The sequence below is a fragment of the Lissotriton vulgaris genome, chromosome 2_1, assembly GCF_964263255.1.
Source record: "Lissotriton vulgaris chromosome 2_1, aLisVul1.2, whole genome shotgun sequence".
NCBI classification, from domain to species: domain Eukaryota; kingdom Metazoa; phylum Chordata; class Amphibia; order Caudata; family Salamandridae; genus Lissotriton; species Lissotriton vulgaris.
The window spans coordinates 1,282,652,474-1,282,665,350 of NC_141687.1; the positions used below are offsets into that span (position 1 = coordinate 1,282,652,474).

Sequence of the window (12,877 nt, forward strand, 5' to 3'; positions counted from 1 at the left end):
CCGAGTGGTGCGTAGCCCTAGCTGGGAGAAAGGGTCTCTCGCTTTTCTCCTCGTAAAGCCCTGCAGTGTCTATTACAGCTGGCGTCTGTCGCAGTGCTCCTTTACTACAAATTGGAAAAGTGATGATGCGTGACTCCTCCCTTAACGCGCCCCCACCCCCTCCACCAACCCCTCCCCTGTGTCTGCTGCATTCCCACACCCTCAGAACCCGGGCATATTTTCCTGCGTTGTAGTTTTTTGTGTGTTTCGCTGTGACAAACCACCTTTGGTGTGCTGTTCTTCCAGGGCTGTGGTAAACTTGTGGAGTCATTGATGTAGCGGCTTGCGTCACCGGAGAGCACCTTCTAAGCGTGAGTGGCTTAGTTTGAAGAACTGGCACCAGGGAATGTGCCTGGAGTCATGTCAGCTTGAAATTGTGATTGCTGGCTGAGACCTGCAGCCAGTGTCAGATTGGGATCACAAATAGGCCGGGCACTTAAAAAAAGACAGTGACCCAGATTCCTGGATCGTCCCTTTCATGGATCACAATTTATATAGTCTAATTTTTTCACAAATGTTTGCTAAATTAAATATTTTAAAGCTTATAGGGCATGTGACATTTGTATCACTAAAAGCACTGCTTTTGACAAGACTGGTGAGGAGAAAAACAAGCATTTGCAATGCAATAGGTCTCGCATTATTGAAGATTGAGCTATTGGCATTGCTAAATAATGCAACACCAATAGCTCGAACTTTAATAATGCGAGACCTATTGCATTGCAAATGCGTGTCTTTGAGGGGACCTCGAAACTGGTCTCTATCGGGTTCTGTTTTTTGCCCTGGCACAGGTGGTCCGTTTTTTGTTGGACTGCAGTGACAGCAGGCACATAGATGTGCAAGTTGTGAACATTGTAGAGGAAGGGAAATCCTTTAAAGAGTCATTTTCTCTCTATATTTCCCATCTCTTTTTGAAACTCAGAAGCAGCAACATTGTTTTCAATATTATATACAAGCCATAGTTCCTGCTTATTTATCTTATGCAACCAACAACCACTGACAAAGCCAATAGTCCTGACTTGTAGGTATGATTTGCATTGTTGTATCATATATCTGGACGCAATGATAGGAACAGCAAAATACAAGTCGGGCAGCACACTGTGCTAAACACAGATTTTTAGCTTACCTGTTTAAGCCACGCCCTTAATTACATTGACCACGTCCCTTTGAGAGACCCCCCAGATTTTTTCATCCCACTTAAAGCCCTGCGCAGGTTATAGTTAAAACCATGAGCTATATTGTACTCATGCACTTGAATAACTTGTGGTACAAATATCCAACGGATTGGCGTTTATCGACTTTTGAAGGATGAAAGGCTAAGTTAGCCTTGCCAGATATGAACCTATGATCTCTTATCAAGCGTTTAGCACATAGCAATCTTAGTAGCACTATCATAACAGCAGCAGACATAACAAAGCTGTATTTCATTGAGCATGAAGAAAATACACTGCAAAATTAGTAAATGGCACAAGCTAAAAACTGCCTGCAGCATTTTTCTCTATAAAAGACTAATAACATTAAACGGTGTACTTATTTATTGTATTTTGATTAATTCAATAAAGAAATATAACCCATAAAATAGCAGGTCCAAGGGCAAAATGTCGAGTCCACACTGATGCCTTATGTTCGTACCTTGCTCCGACCTTTGACGACCTCGTTCCACGGGCCAGGCCCGGTGGCGTTAAAGGCCTGGATCTGCAGCTCATACTCGGCCCACTCCTCCAGGTGAACTCTGATCCAGCCTGTCGTTGATCATCTGTGTAAGCGGCGCTCTCTGCAGGTCGGGCCGCCAGTACTTCACCCGGTAGCCCCCGGACTCCGGGTTGCCGTTGCCGTTGTACTAAGAGTCTGGCAAAGGCTGAAGGGGAAACCAAAGAAAGGTGTTATTAAAAAGCCATGCTCGGAAACCTGTGTACATGACACAGGGGGTATACATACATGCAGCGTGACGTGAGGGGAATGGTGGCATTAAAACACCAGGAAGGCCTATATTGAAATCTAACAACACTCGTGTACGGTGAAAAAAAAAATACTCAATTTGGGCGACAAGTAGCAACCTTCCGCGAACCTTGACCTTCCCTTCCGGACTGGGGGGGGTCATATCACCGTGGTACTTGGTAACTGAGGGGGCTGAAACCAGGCGTTCCACCTGTGATTGGCCACGTTGCTATGGGATTGTTTGGCTGGCCCAAGGTGTTGTCAAATGATAAATCGGAACGCATTGTGATGTCATTGTAGAAGACAACCAAATAGATTGCGTGGGGCAGTGACGTCACAGCCGCCGCCAGAAATATCCCTTTAGCAAAATGGCTTCCTACGCACTTCATTTTTAGCAAAGAATGAATATGTAACGGATGAACACACTTAAATCGAAGTGATGTAAATACAACACATATATTTTTGCTTTTCTCATTTGACAGAGGCTCATAAGCATTTCATTGCCTTAAATCTTAAAACAACAAGCTGTTCCAACTCACAGAAAAACAAAAAAGCTTACGAGAGAGGGAAAGCAAAGGTCTGCAAGGAAGCCTGAAAAGAGTGAAATGTACTTTATCAATAGTCTCTCACACTTTCATATTAAACAAGCAATTGCCGCGCGGCCGTGAAAAGTGACACGGCTGCGCTGTGCAGAAGTGAAAGGAAATCAGTGGTGCACGCGCACTACAGAGGAGCGGGGAGAGAGAGCGAGGCGAACGTGCGCTGCTGCGCGTGCTAGACACGGACGGGAATGGGCATTGCAGAGGCGGGACATGCGCCCGCCTTTGCCCAATCGCGTGCCTTTAAAAAAACCAAAAACAAGCGAATGCTAATGTCTGCCGGTAAAAGCCTGATCACACGCACAAGTGTGGTCAGCTTTCAAATCCCCCTTTCAAGAGGTCTCACACTGAAACGCTAAGCGCGAGACCTAAAAATGGCCCACGGCACCTGATCTGGCTAGGGTTGCTCCCTCTAACAAAATTACATAAAGACTTCTCCAAAATATGCATATAGAAACAGTGTGTTTATGATACGAAAAAAAAACATATACCATACCAGTGGGATTATTAATGTATTCATCTTAAATCCAACATTTTCTTTTTTTTTTTTTTTTCATATATCAAACATTGATTTTAAATCTACATATATACATAAAATTTGCGAATACCACACACATTAACAAACAAAAAACTCATGTAGATACAATGAAAGCAGAAACATAAATTACTAATTACAATACAATTAAGGAAAATAACACTTGCATACAAGTGAACTTACAAAAAACTATACATGAAGAAAACATCAACAACAAAAACATAAAAAAATTCTAAGATTTATATCTTAAAATGACAATTGTAGTACAATAATGAAAATGAAAAAGATGAATATAATTAAACAGAAGAAAGCCGACGTGCGTTTCGGATGTTACAGATAGTTGAAAATGTGTTACACAACCTTCATCAGTGCGCTGTCTGTATTTTTTCTAGAATCGGTGGCAACTGCCATCCAAGCGAGACTTACTCAATAGAAAATTGTAATTTGAAAAGGGGCTCACAACAATCTTTGAAAAGCTGGTTTAAAGAAGAAGTAAATGGAGAAAAAGAAAACGAAGACAATCATCTTTCCATTGAAGAAACTTCTATGGAATATCTAACTCAAAAGAATGTCTGATTAGAGTGCCAAAGGTTCGATGTCAGCTGCCCACCTTAAAAGGACTAGGACCGAATTGAGGCCATCGATGAGACGTGGTCCCGAATTTTATTTTGCTAGACATTTATGGCTTTGCTATCTTTGATCATGCCCTACTCCTTTTAAGGTGGGCAGCTGACATTGAACCTTTGGCTATCTCTTGACCATGGAGCTTGATTGCTCCTCTACTCTCTATGGACTGCTCCTTTTAGATGTTGATATCATTGCCCTACTGAAGCAGCAAATCACTCTGCTCAGACATCCTTCTGAGTTAGATTTTCCATAGAAGTTTCTTCAATGGAAGGATGATTGTCTTCATTTCCTTTTTCTCCATTTACTTCTTCTTAAAACTAGCTTTTCGAACATTGTTGTGAGACTCTTTTTAAATACATTTTTTCTATTGAATAAGTCTTGCTTGGATGGCAGTTGCTACAGATTTTAAAAATACAGACAGCGCCCTGATGAAGGCTGTGTTACAGATTTTCAGCCATCTGTAACTTCCAAAACGCACATCGGAGCACTTCTGTTTAATTATATTTGTCTTTTTCATTTTCATTATTGTACTACAATTGTCATTTTAAGATATTATAAATCTTAGAATTTTTTGATGTTTTTTTGTTAATGTTTTCTTCATGTATAGTTTTTTTGTAAGTTCCCTTGTATGCAAGTGTTATTTTCCCTAATTTCTTTAATTGTATTGTAGTTAGTCATTTATGTTTATGTGTTTATGTTTGGATGCTTGTAAAGCGCTCGAATGCCGAGGCGTCTTGGCGCTAAAGTGTAGGTTTAGAAGGAGAAAATGCTGGGACAGTCAGGAAAGCATAACCTATGTAGTGGTAAAAAGCCAAGTTTTTAAGTTCTTTCTGAAATATTGGAGATTCGGCTGATGTCTCAGGGGCAGAGGCAGTTCGTTCCAGAGTTTGGACGCACAGTGTGTAATCGCTCGGCCACCCCATGTGGCTTGTTTGTTCTTCTCGACTTCTACAAGACCTTCACTGGCCAATCTAAGAGCCTGAGTGGGGGCATATGGTATAAACAGTTTTTGAAGATCCTCTGCGCTCCCTCCATTTATGGCCTTATAAACCAAGGTTAAAGATTTAAATTCGATTCGCTGCCTAATGGGCAGCCAATGCAGTGATCTGATTCCTGCTGATGTTGGCTGTCCTCTATGTAACCCCAAATGGAGTCTGGCTGCCGCATTTTGCAAAGACTGTAATTTTTGCAGCTGGAATTTATCATTCCCAAAAACAGTGCGTTTGAGGAGTCCAGTTTTGATAGGAGAAGCGCGACCATCATTTTTTTTTTGAGCTCTTTAGGGTATGAATGGAAATATTTTTCTCAGAATCTTTAGGAGAAGAAAACATGAAGAAATGAGATTATTCACCTGTGTGCCAAAATTCAGCTTGTTATCGAACATGATCCCTAGATTCCTAACCTTTTCAACCGGACGGGGGCATTCTCCTGCTTCAGATGGCCACCAGGTCTGATTCCATAGAGTTGGACCTGGTCCGAATTCCATCACCTCTGTCTTCTCTGTATTAATCTTTAGATATCTTTGACTCATCCAGGTCATGGTGTCAGTAAGACAGGCGTGGAACCTAATTGCAGTGGTCTCTGGTTGGTTGGTGATAGAAATAATAAGCTGAGAATCGTCCGCATACGAGACCAGTCCAAAACCATGTCTTCTCACTACTTCTGCCAGAGGGGTAACATAAAGATTAAAAAGAGTCGAAGACAGCGCTGATCTTTGCGGAACTCCACCGGGAAGATGGAAACTTTCAGACTGCATACTGTCCCAGAAAAGCTGTTGCTCCCTTGCCACCAAAAAGGAGGATAGCAGGGACAGGGCGGTCCCTTCGACTCCCATTTATGTTTCTGCTTTCATTGTATCTACATTCATTTTTTGTTTGTTCATGTATGTGGTGCTCACAAATTTTTTGTATATATGTAGATTGAAAATCATTGCTTGATATATGAAAAAGCAAAAAAAGAAACTTTTGTATTTAAGATTAATACATTGTTAATTCTACTGGTCTGATATATGGTATTTTCATATCATGAACGCACTGTTTCTATATGAAGTCTTTATGTAATTTTGTTACTTGTATCCTTCCATGGATTCTTCTCCTAACATATTTTGCTTCTTAGGGACCCTCTTTGTGTACTTTTAGGGTTGCTATTTCTACATGTTTTTTACCGGCATGACCAGTATTTTACTGTCATGGACGGTACAAAACTGAAGAAAATCACCCAAAGATGGTACTTTTTTCGATATACTATAAACAGTAAATGTAAAGCAAAAGCACTTTAAAGTGTGTTTTAAAGCTGCCTTAATGATCTGTGACTATTAGTGGAACTAAATGTAGAAAAGCCATGTTAAAAAGGAATAGAGATGTTTTTATATTGAGTCCGCTTTGATTATCATGTTCCAGCCTTTGCAGAATTTTGCCAGTTTTTAAAATTATTATTCTTTTCGTAGTTTTATATAGTATTAACTCTGCGCGAAGGCATTGGAGCAGTTCACATGAGCACCAGTTACATTACACAAGATCAAATTAATTTTTATTTTAGACAGGGAGATTAAGTGATTAGCCCAGAATGTTGAGCTGACGTCAGAACCCTAACTTAGTTCCTCACCTAGTTCCAACGTGTACAGCTCTGAACTTAAAAATACATCCTACGGTGTTTTTTCTGGGAACGGTGGCCTCACAGGAGGTCCATGGAAGCCCAACATGCACTAGCGGTTGTAGGACGTCGAGAGGGGCCTGTGATAAATCATGAACAAGGATTCCGCAGCTGAGGGGGTGTGGCCGACTTGTGTTATGAACCACTTTCCTCCTTTAAATGTGCTTTTAACATGGTGGGCCCTGGCGTGTCTCAAACCTTTGCACTGAAGTGGAACAGACCTTCTCACCATATGATAGGTAGTCATGGGGCACTGGCTGTACCTTCAAAATCACAATGGACTTGCTTCCAGCCCTAGGGATATCTGTGGAGTCATACTCATTTTACTCAAGCCTCTTATGGACCAGTGAGTCACCAATCCCCTTTACGCTACTACCAACCCTACCCAATCATAATTCCCTTCCTGTAAGACTACCTCCTGTATCTCACTTTCAGATGAAGATCATTCTAGTCCCTGGATCGCATCTCTGGAATAAACCAGCACCTTGGCTCTGCAACATGGCCAAACCTGTTACATTCAGAAAATATTTTGACTCCTTATTAGCAGTCAGAGTTACCTCTTTCTAGCTGACTGTTTAATCTCAAGCAACCCTTAGTCATCAGAAAACAAATTATTGTCCCTAATAGTCCAATATTAATTCATTCACTGAATCAATTAGCAAAGCTTATATTTATTTCTGTCCTGGTGAAACAGTGACATGTTGTGGTTCAAGTGAAGGGATGGACTGCATCAGGTGATTGGTAGGTTGTTGCATTGAAGGTGTATATCCCCTTGAATTGTGTTATTGTGTAAAGACGTATAATGTACAGCATGTCATTGATCAACAGCCACTGCCCCCACTTGAAAGAAAGACTGAACTTTGTTCTCAGGTGTCACGAACAAGGCAGCCTCATTTTCTCGTGTTCGCCCTCTGCCATGGGGTTAGCTGCAGAAGTACACTTGGCAATCACAAAGAGCCCTGTCTCCCTGCCTGCTGCCACAGTTTAGAGCTCGTCAGAAGAGGGAAGGGGAACACTTCGAGGTAAAACATAGATGCGCATAGCAAAAGCACCATGCAGAAAGTAGCAAGTCTAGTTCCAGGCTTGGATCACGAGCGTCCTTGCATGAATAAGCCGCTGAGGCAAGGAGCAGTGACTCCCCACCAACACTCCCCCCCCCCACCCCACACACACACAACCAAAGTAGTCATTCAGTGTTTTAAACCTTACCTTCAGAGGGGCAGTGTACCTCCCTGTAGCAGTCTTCCTGTGACACGGCTGCAAAGAAAGGTGTTTTAAACACTGGAACCCATGGCCACATTTTGTGTCTTTTTCTTCTCATGGCCCTCCTTTCCCCTCACCTTACCTTTTCCCCACCCCTATCACGTTTCACGTACAGCAATGGCAGGTGGAAGGTGGCACTGAACTTGGTTTTGCCCAAGGTGCGACAGTGTGCTTTTCAAATACCTATAAATGAATAAATATAACATGTACACATTTTAGTCGGGACTGGTAGGTAGTACTGTGTTGCCACGCCTCCTTTACTGGATTAAAACCACCACAAAGAATAGTGAGAAATTATACCTCCATTGTGAGCACAATGGAGGCTTCGAGGAGAGATCTGTATATATGTTGAAAATGGTGGGTGCACTCTCGCGCCTACTCCCTAGAAAACAGACTGTATTGCCGATGAGGGCTCCTGCTCAACGAGCCCTCCCCAACCTCAGATGGTGAATAGTGAAGGTAATTTATCCCACTGAAGAGAATCCAGGAGAAGCTACATATGGCGCCCCTCCAGGAAAGGACGCAAACTGTGTTGGCGAGTCCAAGAACGGCTGAGTAGCGTACACTTAATATCCAGGTTTATTTTGCACCCACCCTGGCAGTGCTCTAGCTATCGCTATTGATGCAGGTGAAGTGGCACCAGAGTGCAGAGGTGTGAGGAGCCTACTCCACTCCAAATATAGTTTCTTTAACTACTCAGCATGAGGGTACAGGGCATACTTTCCACACTCTAACTAAGGCCCAAGGCACCATTGGTATGCCGCCATATTTCGACACACTGTCTTGGCGCCATAAAGCCTCAGCTACACTCGGCTGAGGAAACCTCACCCCTACAGCATCCATTTTAGGACATCCTCATTCCTACTTCTCATCCACCATCCCTGCTTCTCATCCATCATTCCTATTTCTCATCCCTACTTCTCTTTCATCATCCCTGCTTCTCATCCCTACTTCTCTTCTATTACTCCTATTTCTCATCCCTGCTTCTTATTCCTACTTCTTATCCCTCATTCTTACTTCTTTCCCCTACTATTCATCCATAATGCCTAAGTAACCCACCATCTTTACTTCTCATCCCTTCTTCACATACATCATCCCTATGTCTCATACATAATACATCCATCATGCCTAGTGAAGGACCGGGTTTTAGAACCCAGCGGCGTCAGGGAAAACGCCTGATGCCTTCGAGTTCCCCTGCCTTGGCAAACAGAGACACGGGACACTTCTTGATGACGTCAAAGACCAAAGTTTATTGGCTGCAACCAGGAACAGAGGTCTACAAAGCACACACGGGTGGTCCGCTAGAGACTGCACAAATTCAATGAGCGGAGCATGGTCTTTTATGCCAAAAATCAAGCCTCAGGCAACATTCCAAATTAGCATTGGGTTCATACAAACTGACCAATAGAAATGTGACATTTTGAAAGTAGCGTATGACGACAATCCCACTTTCCGTTGTCCAGCCCACCAGAAATGACCAAGCACATTCCAATATTCTTGTTCGCTCAGGCTGGACAAACCCATCATAAAACCCTCAAACCCAAATCAGTGATTATGTCGTAAAGGAAGGAACAGAAACAGATTGGAAGCTAGATAGAAAGGTGGGTGCAGTGTACTGTAAATGCTGGCATGTCCTGCTCTTTGATCTTTATCTGACCAGCTGCTTAACAAGGAACTGGCTCAGCGAGGTCAGCCTCGGGCAAGGGAGTCAGTTCGGCCAGGTCATTCAGAAGTCAGCTAAGGTGTACGTGTCTCAAGGATTCGTTCGGCCGCAGTCATCGGCCTATGTGAGGGCAACCACACAAAATGGCTGCCGTACACAAAATGGAACCCGAAGGTTCAAACGAAATCCCTAAATACGTATTGTTCTCATTGATCGATTAATGCGAAAACACTCGTACACACTACACTCGTGATTTGCGGTCTGCCGACACCAAAATCGTCTATTTCTGACGATCTTTATTGAACGGGTTCGGAACCACCGAACCAGACCCTCAAACTACGGAACCACACTAGTGGAAGCAAAAATCTGTTGTATTTCCTCTCCTCTGCCCTCAAGCAGCATGTGCAACGAGAAGGCTGTTTTTTTCATGTTGTAGACCAATATAATGCAGCTGTCTCTCTTAACTCTGATAGGCTGTTCCCAACCAATCTGCTCGAATAAGTGTTGCACAAAATTGAAAGTGTGTTGCTATGACTGAGGGATGAGGAATGAGAAGTAGGGGTGATGGATGAGAAGTAGGGATGAGAAGCATGGAGGAGGGATAATAAGTAGGGATTATGGGTGATAAGTAGGAATGATAGTTGAGAAGTAGGGATAGTGGATGAGAACTTGGATGATGGATGAGCCCTAGGGGTGAGAAGTAGGGATGATGGCTGAGAGTAGAAATGATGGGTGAGAAGCAGGGGTGACGAATGAGAAACGGGGATGAGGGATGAATAGTAGGGATGGTGGATGAGAAGTAGGGGTGATGGGTGAGCCAGGGATGAGAAAGATGAGTGAGGAGTATGGATTATGGATGAGAAGCAGGGATGATGGATTAGAAGTAGGGATGATAGGTGAGAAGTAGGGATGGCGGATGAGAAGTAAGGATGAGAAATAGGGATGATGGATGAGAATCAGGGATGAGAGATGAGAAGTAGGGATAATGGAAGAGAAGTAGGGATGAGAAGTACGAATGAGAAGCAGGATGAGGGATGCGATATAGGGATGAGGAATGAGGATGTCTTAAAAAATAGATGCTGAACACCCCTATGCTTTGCCTTGCTTCTGGTCTCTCTTGACAAGCTAATGTGGGAAAAGCCAAGGAGGTGTTACGCAGGGGCTATGTATTCTGCCAACGTCTCTACTGTGGAATTGGCAAATCTATGTCTGGAAAGTATTCCTGTGCACACCTCACAGTGCCCAAGTCATGTGGCCATTTGTGCTACAGCGAACGAGGCACCCCTTTGCTCTTCCGGTTACTTGTCCTTCCAGTGAAGTTCTTATGGCCTTCTTCGCCTACCTCATCACGCATGTGCAGAAGCAAGATTAGGCGCAGCGACATGACTTGATAGTCAGAGCCAATATCCGAGGAGTCTGCAACTCTCTAGAAGGGTAACTCTGTCTGGAGCAGGGTTGGCTTTCACGACCCTGGTCTGACATCTACAGAGTGATGTAGAACTACGGCACCCAAAATGCAGCAAGGGCAGTAGTGTCTGACAGCAGATTCAGCTAATCATTCTTGAATCTTCTGGTTCCAAATACAAACCCGTCAATGTACCTCAGTTGTGATTTGCACAATTCAGCTAATCCAGCATTGGAACCCTCACACTGCTGTTCAAGTTTCCTTTATCGTTATCCAGAAGACCCACATGCAGCTCTGCTAGTGCACCTTAGTCCTTACCGGCAACCCCCCTACTCTTCCAGAACGGGAAGCCATTAACTCATCTGCCAGTGCACCTCACTCATGATCTGCAGCATTCTATGCTCCCCCAGCAGTGATAACTACACAGAACTACCCGTAGTTGCACCTTGTGTCATTCTTGAGAAGCTTGGAGAGAGAAAGGAAGCTGACCCTAATCATGTTGGTGTCTTGTCACCTGGTGGAGTAGTTGGAGATGCTTCTTATAGGAGTCACTTAAGCAGCACATTGACTCTAAGTCACCGAAGGTGAACAGCTCACTCATTTGCACCTTCTACCCCTAGGTTTGAGGTACTATAATAACACAGATACTGAGCGTTGTATAAATATTCCCCCCTCTGCTTTGAGCGGCCTGGATAGAGGATAGAGATGCACAGCCTTGTTTACCATGTGTCCATACCCTCTCCAGGTTTGCCAAGCTCTTACTTCTTTGCGCCATGTTGGGAACTATGGCAACCGTCATTTGGTGTGGTAGCTCCTCTGTTCCTTGAAAGAGCTGGTGGACACTCTAGGAATTTGCTGAGGACCAGCTCCTCGCCATTACTGATGAACTTTGTGCCAGGTCTTCTAAAGATTTCATGGGTTGTCCAAGTTGGTACTGGCACCGCTGGTGAACTGCGCACGGGTTTAACAATCCGGTCTCTGCCAAGGCTGGTGATCATTGCCTAGATAAACATGTCTCTGCATTGTCGGTTTGAGACTGCATAAGTTGCACAAACAGATGCGTGACACGGCTGGTAGACACCAGGTTTGTACACGCTGATCTCCCCTGATGGCTGCGCACACTGCGTGGGTTGGGTAAGCTGGACTCTTCCAAGGTCTGTTGGCCAATGTATTGTCTGGATGAGCCTGTTCCAACTGAGGCTGGTGAAAACTATGTATTTAGGAGATGTATATAGCTCTACATGGACTGCTCCGTATATGTAGGATGAGCTTGTTGCTAAACACTAAATAATTGGGGCTACTAATATAACCCTAACAGGAATGCTCTGTATGGGCAGGAGGAACTTGCATCACCATGGCTAGCTGGGAGTCTGACTTGGATCAACTTGTTAATGAACACAGCATGGGTTGGACAACTTCCTCTTCCATAACTGTGCCATAAAGGCTTGGATGAGCTGGTATCTTTGAATGCTAGTAAACATGATGTGAGTTGAGCCAGTGATTTTTTTGTGCCATGGTTGTCGAGCACTGTTTGCATTACTTCACTTTTTTTTGTGCCCTTCAGTTCCAGCTATGATCACCTCGCATCCCAATACCACTATTGCCATCAAAGGCCAGACGAAGGAGCTGAACTGTACAGCCCGGGGAGAGCGCCCTATTATCATCCGCTGGGAAAAGGGAGACACAGTCATTGACCCTGACCGCAACATGAGATATGCCATCTTCACCAAGGACAACAGTGATGAGGTCATCTCCACGCTAAAGGTGAGGAGCTTCCCATCACAAGGTTTGGAATAGCCAAATCCAACATATAAAGTGGAATAACCCAATGGTAACTAAAAACTGTAGCAATGAGATTCATAGAAAGGTATTGCGAGATAAACATTGTTAATAAAATGACGGGGGAATAAGAGTTTGTGCATTATAAACAAGCCATTAGCCATTGCCTTTTTAGAACTAAAATGTAATTATTCTTGTCTCCAGTTGAAGCCAGCAGACCGTGGAGACTCTGTTTTTTTCTCATGCCATGCAATCAACTCATATGGCGAGGACCGTGGATTGATCCAGCTGACCGTTCAAGGTAAGGTCAACTTCTCTGGTAATGCACACATCCCAAGGTACAAATAGAAATGTGCCTGGGATACAAGGACAGGTCCACA

The 12,877-nt window shown here is 43.7% G+C and overlaps 1 protein-coding gene across 1 annotated transcript in view; it reads left to right on the top strand.

The window, feature by feature from the left end:
• The window catches only part of DSCAML1 (DS cell adhesion molecule like 1), a 630,702-nt gene that overhangs the window by 405,117 nt on the left and 212,708 nt on the right, over nt 1-12,877 (top strand). Inside the window, exons 12-13 of the mRNA XM_086957025.1 lie at nt 12,283-12,482; nt 12,702-12,798. Coding sequence (XP_086813151.1) covers nt 12,283-12,482; nt 12,702-12,798 — 297 coding nt within the window. The remainder of the gene's footprint in view (nt 1-12,282; nt 12,483-12,701; nt 12,799-12,877) is intronic.